The following is a 12,648-nucleotide window of genomic DNA, read 5'->3' as shown; positions in this document are numbered from 1 at the left end:
TTAGGTAATTGGTTAGGATGGTATATGGTGGGTAATAGAGTGGGTATTTTACCTAATATGACATCAGGAGACTGGCTGGTTTAGATCAGGAGGCTCATGGCAACTGTTGCCAAGGAGCTTGGTTAATTCTGGAAATTGTTGTCCTCTGACCTTGGTGTAAGGCTCCAAACTTGTGACCTTGGTATAGGGCTCTACGTGGTTCTTGGCTCCCCAACCAGGGACTGAGCCCCGGCTGTGGCAGTGAACGTGCTGAGTCCTAACTATTGGACCACCAGGGAATTCCCAAAAGGGACTTGCTTTTCTTGTCCACAGGGCTCAGGAGTAACAGAATTGGCACTTTCGTTGGGTCCTACACTCCCATCCAGACAGGAAAGCAGAAGGTTCTGTTAAGAAGAAACTGAGAATCAAAAAGACGATTAACAAGTGCTGGTGAGGATGTAGAAAAATCAGGACGCTCCTACAGTGCTGGTGGGTTGGAAAACGGTGCAGCTGCTTTGGGAAGCAGGCTGGCAGTTTCTTATAAGATTAAACACAAAGTTAATGCTAGTGGTAAAGAACCCACCTGCCAACGCAGGAGACTTAAGAGGCACAGGTTCAATCCCTGTGTCAGGAAGATCCCCTGGAGAAAGAAATGGCAACCCGCTCCAGTATTCTTGCCTGAAAAATCCCATGGACAGTGAGGCCTGGTGAGCTACAGTCCAGAGGGTCTTAAAGAGTTGGATAGGGCTGAAGCAACTCAGCATGGCAGTTCCACTCCTAGGTACATACCCAAGAGGAATGAAAATGTGTATCCTTACAAACACTTGTGCATGAATGTTCTTGGCAACAAGAACATAGTGAAAAAGTGGAAGCAACCCAAATGCCCATCACCTGATTGAAATGTCGGGCATGTTGAGGCATGCCCCAGAAAAAGTGCCGCAGATGAGTTCCGGAAGCTGGCTAAACTTCCGGGGGCCGACCCCCTGCAGCCCGGTCCAATCAGGTGCCCACACGGAGCCCTTGGACACCAACCGCCGCTGTAGCCGGCGCTTTCTTCCTTATATGGGAAGACCTGGCTTGGACGCCGGCCCTGGCTATAAAACCTCTTCCCACCCCTCATACCTCGCAGACTCCCTTTGTCTCCTTGCTTACCCGCCCCCGGGAGTTCTGCCTGAGAGCGACCGCCCAATAAAGGCCTTCGTCAACGGTCCTTAGAGGTGGCCCTTTCTTCCTGCGGCGTTTTCTAACACTGATGAGTGGGAAAACAAAATTTTGGTGTATCCACGGAATGAAATATTATTTGGCCAGATAAAAGGAAAGATAGAGAGTTTCTAAGGATCATGTCTGCGAGTCAGGATTCCCGATCCAGAGACAATGGCCCCGATGGGATGGAACCCGAAGGCGTCATCGAGAGTAACTGGAATGAGATTGTCGACAGCTTTGATGACATGAACCTCTCAGAGTCACTCCTCCGTGGCATATATGCCTATGGTTTTGAGAAGCCCTCTGCCATCCAGCAGCGAGCCATTCTTCCTTGTATCAAGGGTTATGATGTGATTGCTCAAGCCCAATCTGGGACTGGGAAAACAGCCACTTTTGCCATATCAATTCTGCAACAGATTGAATTAGATCTAAAGGCCACCCAGGCCTTGGTCCTGGCACCCACTAGAGAGTTGGCCCAGCAGATACAGAAGGTAGTTATGGCCTTAGGAGATTACATGGGTGCCTCGTGCCATGCCTGCATTGGGGGTACCAATGTACGTGCTGAGGTGCAGAAGCTGCAGATGGAAGCCCCTCATATCATCGTGGGTACCCCAGGCCGTGTGTTCGACATGCTTAACCGGAGATACTTGTCTCCCAAATACATCAAGATGTTTGTACTGGATGAAGCTGATGAAATGTTAAGCCGTGGATTCAAGGACCAGATATATGACATATTCCAGAAGCTCAACAGCAACACCCAGGTGGTTTTGCTGTCAGCTACAATGCCTTCTGATGTGCTTGAGGTGACCAAGAAGTTCATGAGGGACCCAATTAGAATTCTTGTCAAGAAGGAAGAGTTGACGCTGGAGGGTATCCGTCAATTCTACATCAATGTGGAACGAGAGGAGTGGAAGCTGGACACACTGTGCGACTTGTATGAAACCCTGACCATTACCCAGGCAGTCATCTTCATCAACACCCGGAGGAAGGTGGACTGGCTCACCGAGAAGATGCATGCCCGAGACTTCACAGTCTCTGCCATGCACGGAGACATGGACCAAAAAGAACGAGACGTTATCATGAGGGAGTTCCGCTCTGGCTCTAGCAGAGTATTGATTACCACTGACCTACTGGCCAGAGGCATTGATGTACAGCAAGTTTCCTTAGTCATCAACTATGACCTCCCCACCAATAGGGAAAACTATATCCACAGAATCGGTCGTGGTGGACGTTTTGGCCGTAAGGGTGTGGCTATTAACATGGTGACAGAAGAAGACAAGAGGACTCTTCGAGACATCGAGACCTTCTACAACACCTCCATTGAGGAAATGCCCCTCAATGTTGCTGACCTCATCTGAGGGGGGCTGTTGTGCTACCTAGCACCAGCCAGGGATAAAACCTTGGAGGGGGCTGAGGAGCAGCAGGAGGGGGGAGGGAAGGGAGCCAAGGGATGGACATCTTGTCATTTTTTTCTTTTTTTTTTCTTTGACTCTTTGAATAAATGTCACTTTTTGAGGCAAAAGAAAAAAAAAAAAAAAGGAAAGATAGATGCTACACCATGGTGAGCCTTAAAAATAGCACGCTGAGTGAAAGAAAACAGTCACAAAAGACCACAAATGATGTGATTCCATTAACATGAGTTGTCCAGAATAGGCAAATCAGTACAGACTGAAAGTAGATTAGTGGTTTCCTAGCACTGGTGCAGTTGGGGGTGGGGGGGAGTCATTATAGATAAACAATGACTGCTAACGGGATCTGAGGTTTCTTTTTGTGGGGTGATAACATTTCTTAACTTAGGTGATGGCGATGACTGCACAGCTCTGGGAGTATACTGAATTGTCCATTTTAAGTGAGTGACTTGGAAGGTATGGGAATTTTATCTCAGTAAATACATTTTTTTAAATAACAAAAAAACGGAAGAAAGAAACTGAGAATTGCATGCGTGCAAGAGCCGCAGCAGAAGTAACCTTGGGTTTAAAAAAGGAATCATTTGATTCACGACCAAACCCAAGTAAGGAAACTTCCCCAGGCATCTCATAGATCCTCAGAGAAAGGGGGCTGAGAGAGAGCTTTCCTGGACAGATTTATATCTCAAGGAGAACAGTAACTAACACACTGCTCTACTGCTATTTTTGCAGAGTTCTGTCCCTCTATTCCACTCACTTTTTGCTTTGTTTTTATTTCTCTAGTAGTTTCTCGAGGTAAAATATTTAAAGCTATTAAAATGTGTTTGGTAACAAGTTTAGTAACAGTAAAGCTCATGGTGTTTTCTGTTCCTCTGTGGGTCTGGGTGGTGAGAGGGGAGGGCAGATAGGTAATGCTGGAAGAAAAGAAACACTGTTTTGCGGAGGAATAAAAAGAGTGTCCCCTGCTCAGCACCAAGAAGTTGATGGAGGAGAGAGGGATGCTAATTAGTTCTGGGTTTCTCACTCTTCCTACACAAACCTGTTCACCTGGGGTCTTTGTGCTGCTCCCTGCCTACCTGGGGCTCTTTGGGATTTATCTTTCTCCACTCTTCTCAACTCCCAGGTGATATCTGTTAGTTTCTATTCCTTCAGACTTCTCTTAGGTGATAATACAGTTCATTAGGTAATAATTAACCAGTTAATCTGCTAATGTCTTATTAACTACAGCCACTCTCTTTGAATTGCTTACCTCTCAGATAAAACCTTCTTAACCCTCTTTGTCAGCTCCTCCTCCCCTGCCTTCTTCCTCTCCTCAAATGCTGGTGTTCCACTGTGTTAAATCCTTCTGTCTCCATTCTGCCCTCCTAGTTATCTCATCTATTTCCAGCACTGTCTTGACACCAAAGATTCAGGTTATCTGTAATTAGGTAATATGAGAGACAGCGTATTAAAAAGCAGAGACAGTACTTTGCCAACAAAGGTCCGTCTAGTTAAAGCTTTGTTTTTCCATTAGTCATGTATGGACGTGAGAGTTGGACCGTAAAGAAAGCTGAGCACCAAAGAATTGATGCTTTTGAACTATGGTGTTGGAGAAGACTCCTGAGAGTGCCTTGGACTGCAAGGAGATCCATCAATCAATCCTAAAAGAAATCAACTCTGATTATTCATTGGAAGGACTGATGCTGAAACTGAAACTCCAATATGTGTGCCACCTGACTCATTGGAAAAAAACCCTGATGCTGGGAAAGATTGAAGGCAGGAGGAGAAGGGGATGACAGAGGATGAGATGGTGGGATGGCATCATCGACTCAATGGACATAAGCCTGAGCAAACTCTGGGAGTTGGTGAAGGTCAGGGAAGCCTGGTGTGCTGCAGTCCCTAGGGTCGCAGAGTCGGACATGACTGAGCAACAATAATCTGTAGTTTATATCTGCCTCACCCATTTTCAAAATAATCAAAATGTGCTGCCAGAGTCACCTGTCACTCTCATGGGAACTTCTCTTAAATCTTTACATTCAGTTTGTCATCATATCTATTGATAGATTAGGAGCTGGGTCCTAAATATGTTTTCACTATGTTCCCTCCCTCCATTCTACCTTGAGTTGCCGATCATTTTCACAACTGTCTTACCTAGATTGTTATAGTCACCCCAATACCATCATCCCTGTCTCCCTCCTTAGGATCACAATGGCCTCTCTAAAACTTTGTTTCCATAAAGCCAAGGATGATGATGCCACATTTTGTCCTACAATGTATTACTATTTGTCAGCCTTCATAGAGATGGTGGATTCAGACAGGAGTCATCAGTGGATGCTAAAGCAGGAGGTAGGTATTTGACATGGAATAGAAGAATGTTACAGTCAGAATACCTCCCAACAAAATACCAATCAATTACAGAGTGGTGACTCTATAGCAGGGAAAACTAGCAGACACCAACTTGACCAGGTGATCAAGGTTAATATCACCTACAGCAATGGATCAACATGGAATGTCTTTTGATGCTTGCACTGAGGAGAACACAGTCATTTCTGTGGTACTCCTTCCAAGAATGAATCATATAGACACATATAGAGACTAGTCCCTAAATACACTGCTTTGTAGGGTGTTTATAGACATCTTCCTGTATAAACAAGGACACAAAACCTCCATATCAGGAAACCAGCATTAGTACAAACACTGCCGAGCTTTCACAGATATCTTTCAGATTTTATCTACCACAATGTCTCTTTTCCTTTCTGGTCCAGGGTCCTATTCAGGAATACATGTTACATTTCACTGTTATATTCCTTCAGGCTCTTTAGCTGTTTGAACAATTCCTTGGTCTGCTTTGGGGGAAATACAAACCAGGGTGTTCAGGGACTAGTCTCTCTCTGTGTGTCTATAAAGAGAGCATGAATACAACAGAATAAATGCAAAAAAATATTAACTGGAGAATCTTGGTGAAGAAGATGTAGGAATTGTTTTTACTATTCAGAAAATTTTTCTGTGAATTTGGAATTATTTCAAAATAAACAGTTTTTTAAAAGGAAATTTCTTGCATTCTATATGTGCTTTTTCTTTCCTCTGACCTGCAACATGGACAGGACTGTAATTGCATTTTGGTGGTGCAGATAATGACGGCATTGGGACATCACTGGTGAGTGAGTGGATAAGAATCTGCCTGCCAATGCAGGGTACACGGGTTAGATCCCCCCTCCAGGAAAATTCCACATGCCTCAGAGTGGCTAAACGGGAACACCACAACTACAGAGCCAGTTCTCTGGAGCCCAGGAGCCACAACCACGGAAGCCTCCATGCCCTAGAGCCTGTGCTCTGCAACAAGAGAAGCCACCACAAGAAGTCCGCGCACTGCAACGAGGCAGCAGCCCCCGCTCACCCCAACTAAAGAAAAGCCTGCGCAGCAACAAAGACCGCCCCACAGTCAAAATAAATAAATCTTTTTTTAAAATGGCATCCTAGGGATGTGGAGCCACATATGGAAGATATTTAGGGTTCAGAAGGGAACCCAGAAAGCCTGGGTGACATATGTAACTCTACAATGCTGATGAGAGAAATGAACTTTGATGTACTTAATCCACTGTATCTGGGAGTCTCTTGGTAACAACAGCCTTGCCCGTACCCCGTTTTTATTCCCACCACTCTTCCATATAACCCAGAGTAACAGTCATAGTAAACTAGACCATTATGTTCTACCTGGTGTCCACGACCCATACTTGATGCTGTTTCTGTCCAGAGTAAACCGTCTCCCCTTCTCATCATTTCCCTTGTCACTTCCAGTCTGCCGAACCCTTTCTTTTCATCTAGATTTGCCCTGGACTGCCCACTCTATCCGGAGAAGGCAATGGCACCCCACTCCAGTACTCTTGCCTGGAAAATCCCATGGACGGAGGAGCCTGGAAGGCTGCAGTCCATGGGGTCGCACAGAGTAGGACACGACTGAGCGACTTCACTTTCATGTTTCACTTTCATGCATTGGAGAAGGAAATGGCAACCCACTCCAGTGTTCTTGCCTGGAGAATCCCAGGGACGGGGCAGCCTGGTGGGCTGCCGTCTATGGGGTCGCACAGAGTCGGACACGACTGAAGTGACTTAGCAGCAGAAGCAGCAGCCCCACTCTATCAGCCCCGCCTCACCCCAGCTGTGAGTTCCGTACGTGTGTGCATGCTCAGTCGTATCTGAATCTTTGTGACTACATGGACCGTAGCCGGCCAGATTCCTCAGTCCAGGGGATTCTCCAGGCAAGAATATTGGAGTGGGTTGCCATGCCCTCCTCTGGTGATCTTCTGGTTCCCAGGGATGGAACCCACATCTTTTGTATCTCCTGCATTGGCAGACAGGTTCTTTACCACTAGCGCCACCTGGGAAGCCCATCTGTAAGTATTAGGATTATAGGTAATCTGGAGGTGATTTAAAGTGCACAGGAAGGGGATGCATGTAGGTTATATGCAAATGCCAAGCCATTTTATGTAAGAAAGTTGAGCATCCTTGAAATCTGGTGTCCTCGAGGGTCTTGAAACCAATCCCCAGGGATGTGGAGGGATGATGGTGTGGTGGAGCCTGGACCACCACATTCTCCTAGTTCCTCGTTGCTACTTCCACACTATTACCTCCATTTTCACCTCTTTTAAAAAGAGCATCCTTTTTCTAGAAAGAATGCCAAAAGATTGGAAATACCAAAAAGATTGGAAAGAGCACACTCATCCACAAATACCTGTAAGTATCAACTAGTAACTACTAACAATTTGATGTTTGTCCATCCAAATTTTTCTCTGTGCATGTATGTTGCTGTTGTTTGGTCACTAAGTTTCGTCTGACTCTTTTGTGACCCTATGGACTGTATGTAGCCTGCCAGGCTCCTCAGTCCATGGGATTTCCCAGGCAAGAATACTGGAGTGGGTTGCCATTTTCATCTCCAGCATGTATATATACATAGACTTTAAAAGTTAAAAATTAATATTTTTAGAAAATAGGATCATCTTATGATACTTTTATGGCTTGTTTTTTTTTAATCAAATGCTATCCATGTTGATTTTTCTACAAAATTATTTTCTATAGTTAGAAATTCCGCCACATGGATGAATCATTGTTCATGTAATCGATCAATGTTTTGGGGCATTTTACAGCTATTTTTATTTTAACAAATATTTAGTTATGTTTGCAAATTTGGGGACTTAATTTTTTGAGGTTTTTGAGCTCAACTTACAAATCTTATTTTATTTATAAATCTAATATAGTTTGTTTTAAAATTTAAAACACTTTTTACTTTTTCTTGGTTAATAATTATCTTATAAACTGAAATTGTTACTATAATTTATTATTAAATCTCTCAAATATTTAACAGTTTTATCAAATTCTCTTAGACATTTCAAACCATAAGTCACACATTTAGTAAATTTATTCCTTTTTAACACCCCAAATGACTAATAAAATCCAATCAAACTTCCTCAGCATTTAAGGAGTATTTACATGAAAAATAAAGCAAAACTTGCAGATTTTAACAATCAAGTTCCCTTAAATACTTAAACTGTGAATATAAATTTAATTAGTTAAATATTTCTAAGTATGTCACTTAAAGATGTAAATCTGTCAGTCTCTAAAACATATCAAATATCTCAAATCATGAACAAAACATAGAAACTATAACAATGATTACAAAACTTATGACAGCACATATTCAAAAATATTCAAAATTCAAAAATACTCTAATTTGCCTTCGTGTTTTTTTTAACCATCTTAAACCTTATCTGTATACTTTCTCAGAGTTGTAAGTTTACTTATCAGACTAAGAGAAGCTCAGGCTAGCTATCATAGGTACTTAGGATCACAGGTTACTGACTTGGTGTCAGGAGATGTGAACCTGGGGGTACCTTCCAGAATAATTCACCCAGGCCAGTCTTTATTTGGCTGATCACTTCTTCAAATCATGTTTTTGGTTTGGGAGTTTAAATTAAAATCTAGTACATTATGCATTCCTCTCGATCACCGCTACCCTTTTCTAACTGTAACTTCTTACATAACTTTCCATTTCCTAAATCCAGCTGTACCCTCATCCAGTGACTCTGTTCATTCCTTTTCTTTTCTTTTATCTTTTGGCTGTGCCTCACAGCCTGCCTCGGCATCCTAGATCCCTGACCAGTGATCAGACCCGCATTTCCTGAACTGGAAGAGTCCTAGCCACTGGACCGTCAGGGAAGTCCTCTCTTCATTTCTCTGCACCTCTCCATCCAACTGCAATCATGGTGATGTATCCCCATCCAACCATCTACCTTCAAAGAACATTGACACCATCGCTGCCAACAACTTTGAAATCGACCAGTACTTTTTCATGGTCGTACCTCAACAGCCCTCTACCTTTGAAGTCTTTACATTTCATTACATCAGTCTAATAGCAGCTTCTAGTCCTTTCCTCGTCTGCACCTTAATTCAAATCTGATTAGATTTGTGTGATTTGGGGTTAGTCTGGAAAGTGAGCTTCAGCCGACTTTTAAAGGAAGGAGGGGGGTGGCCCGGTGGTAAAGAATCCACTTGCCAAGGCAGGAAATGCAAGTTCGATCCTAGAGTCAGGAAGGTTACCCTGGAGAAGGGAATGGCAATCCACTCCAGTATTCTTGCCTGGGGAATCCCATGGACAGAGGAGCCTGGAGGGCTACAGTCCATGGGGTCACAAAGAGTCAAACACAATTGAGCGTGCGCGCGTGCACGCGCGCACACACACGCACACACAAATTAGCCAGGAGGGAATTCCCTGGCAGGCCAGTGATTAGGACTCAGCGCTTTCACTGCTTGGGCCCGGATTCATCCCTGGTCAGGGAACTAAGATCCCAAAAGTCCTACAGCAAAAAAAAAATAATAAATTAGCCATGAGATAAACCAAAAAACTGCCTGAAATTTCTTCCAGAAAACAGAATTGCTAGTCATAGTTATCAGTTTGTAACAACCAGAATATTTTCAGTTTCATGTGGTTTTACTTATATTAATAACCTAAAGACTGACAGCATTCTCTGCACAGTGGAATTTGAACTCTGAGTCATCAGAGAGTCCCTCTGAAATGTTAAAATTCCTTGATGACACTCTTGTACTTGTATTTTGGTCTCTTGTAAAAATTTGGGGATTTAAAATTCTCCACTGGGGATGAAAAGCAATGTGACTAATGAATTATGAAGTCATTTTAAGAGTTAAAATAGCAAGTAACTTTTAACAACACTTAAACCAATATTACCTTTCTATCAACAAAAATGACTACATTGATTATACATATTTCTGGACCATATAGATCCCACCCCCTTTCCCCTGCCCATACATTCCACCTTCTGTGGTGTCAGTGACATAAATCAGAAGTTTACATTTTGGTAATAGATTGGAGTGCAGTGTACACTTGATAGACTCCGAAAGACCAAGAGTACACACAGGCTATTTCTGGATACTTAACAGAGAGGTGCCGGCTTCCTGGGTGGCGCCGTGGTAAAAATCCACCTGCCAATGCAGGAAAGGCAAGAGTCACAGGTTCGATCCCTGGGTCGGAGGATGCCCTGGAGGAGGAAATGGCAACTCACTCCAGTATTCTTGCCTGGACAATTCCATGGAGAGAAGAACCTGGAGGGCTACAGTCCATGGGGTTGTAAAGAGCTGGACACAGCTGAGCACACATGCATACACACTGCAGAGAGCTACAGCAAGGGAGTACTAAATGGTCATCTTAATAGTTAAGTTACTTTCCTCAAGCTAAAGCTATTTGTGTCCTTCTGGTTATAGGTGAAGGAGACTGTACAAGTATTAAGAGAACTTTCACCAGCCTAGGCTGAGTTTCCAAATCAAAGCAGAGGCTTCAGAGGCTTAGAAGATATAGTGAGTCTTTGCTCTCTCTGCCCACCCCTTCCTTTCTCTCTTTTTTTCTTTCTCCGTTACTCTTTCTTCTTCCTCTATTTTCTTCTCTTTGTTTGTTTTCTCCTTTCTAAAATTAAAAATCCAACCATCTAGAGCTGAGCTGGCCATGAAAGTTGAGGGCAGATACACACACACACACACACACACACACACACACAACACACACACATATATTTCATCATATCATTACTAGCTCCAAACTTTCCCCCTCAATGACAAAAAATCCCATCCACTCCCCTAGTCATTTACCTAAAACTTGTGCATTTTTCATCTTTGACATTTTGATTATGTTTAGCCAGATAGATAAATTTTCTTGGCTTTCAAGTAATTTTTTTACTTTCTGAGAAAAATGTTTGTACATTTATGGGTTAAGGGTTCAAATTAAATAAGCAGAAAGAATCTTTTTCTTTTAAAAAATATAAATCTAAATTCCCAGAGTTTTTTTTAATAAACATGGCCAATTTAAAAAATTATTAATAGTTTGGAATTTCTGCATTACAACTCATGATTGTTATGCCATGTGAATTTTTAGAACCATTGTCAAATTTGGGAAAATATCAATGAAATTCCTTTCATAGTAAGCAGTAAGATTTCAGCATCATTTCACTGCATTGGTGCCAGTGTCACATGTTGTCTAGTTTAGAACCACCAGAGTTTATATGGAAAAGATGTGTTAGATATATTAAGAATCAGCCCAATAATAGAAGTGGAAAATGTGTCACTTCACACAAGCCATGCTTGTGTTTGTAGCTGCTCTAGGTTTTGTCCAACAAATATGGGAATTTTGACAAATTCTATTTTATGCCACTCGCACTTTTTAAAATAGTGAATGGTTTTTTTATGCTTGTACCTGTTGCGTTGGTGACGGTGGTCTAGTCGCTAAGTCGTGTCCAACTCTTGGGACCCCGTGGGCTGTAGCCCTCCAGGTTTCTCTGTCCATGGGGTTTCCCAGGCAAGAATCCTGGAGTGGGTAGCCATTTCCTTCTCCAAGGACCTTCCTCACCCAGGGATCAAACCCAGGTCTCCCGCATTGCAGGCAGATTCTTTATCGCTGAGCCACTTGGGAAACCATACACATGTAGTATTACTGAACACATTCCTGACAGGAGAGGACTTCCATTTTGCCCAGGTGCTGAAGAAAAGCAAAGCTTCCAGGTTATAGTTTCACACGTTTGATGGCTGGAAGAATTTTCTACAGACTAGGCTCTAGCTTTGCATGTTTTCAACCTTGTCTCTCCTCTATTCTCTAGATGCTGCATGCTTTATATTGTAATATGAACTCTGGTCTTAGATCCTGGCATCATGGTTCATGGTGAGTTGGCATGAATAGGTAGGAATCCTCTTAGAAGCCATTCCTATACTCTGGATGATTATCAATTACTTAATTATACATGGAAGTGACTATGAGTCCCATAAACATATTCCACTAAACCCAAACCACACAAGTATCCACCCAACCCATAATCAACAGGTCTTACTGTATAGCACAGTATTCACTATCCTGTGAAAGTAAAAGTGCTGTTCTCTTAGTCACACTCAACTCTTTGCTACCCCAAGGACTATAGTCTGCCAGGCTCCTGTCCATGGAAATCTCCAGGCAAGAATACTGGAATGGGTTATCATGCCCTTCTCCAGGGGATCATCTTGACCCAGGGATCAAACCCAGGTCTCCTGCATTGCGGGCGGATTCTTTACTGTCTGAGCCTCTAGGAAAGCCACAGGATATTGGTACTGATATAAATATCAGTATCCTGTGATAAACCATAATGGAAAAAATATGAAAAAGAATACGTATATATATTTGTTTAACTGAGTCACTTTGCTGTACAACAGTAATTAAAACAACATTCTGGTTCGGCTATACTTCAACAAAAATTTAAAAAATTTTGGTTGGTGCCAACATAGCGATAGATAAATCAATCTGTCTATCTCCAACTGAACATCTCCGACATGCTTCAACACAAGGGGAAGTCTGAGTGGAAAGAGATGATAATTCTAACCAGTGATGAAACATGTTTTGGAATTCTCTGGCAGTCCAGTGCTTAAAGACTCCATATTTTTACTGCCGAGGATCTGGATTCAATTCCTTGTCGGGGAACTAAGACCGTGCAAAGCAGGAAAGGAGGTTGGGATGGCTAGAGTAGACAAAGAATCCATGGCTTTTCATTGGTGAGTC

At 42.8% G+C, this 12,648-nt stretch overlaps 1 protein-coding gene across 1 annotated transcript; it reads left to right on the top strand.

Annotated features, from left to right (window-relative positions):
* Positions 1 to 1,305: 1,305 nt before the first annotated feature.
* LOC122686900 (eukaryotic initiation factor 4A-I) lies at positions 1,306 to 2,720 on the top strand. Its single transcript, XM_043892262.1, has one exon. It carries the CDS (start codon positions 1,320 to 1,322, stop codon positions 2,538 to 2,540), a length of 1,221 nt encoding a protein of 406 aa, XP_043748197.1. The 5' UTR covers positions 1,306 to 1,319; the 3' UTR covers positions 2,541 to 2,720.
* Positions 2,721 to 12,648: the final 9,928 nt, after the last annotated feature.

This window comes from Cervus elaphus, chromosome 30, assembly GCF_910594005.1.
Source record: "Cervus elaphus chromosome 30, mCerEla1.1, whole genome shotgun sequence".
NCBI lineage: Eukaryota > Metazoa > Chordata > Mammalia > Artiodactyla > Cervidae > Cervus > Cervus elaphus.
The sequence above is the reverse complement of the archived record's forward strand: the minus strand, read 5'-3'. Positions and strand labels throughout refer to the sequence as shown.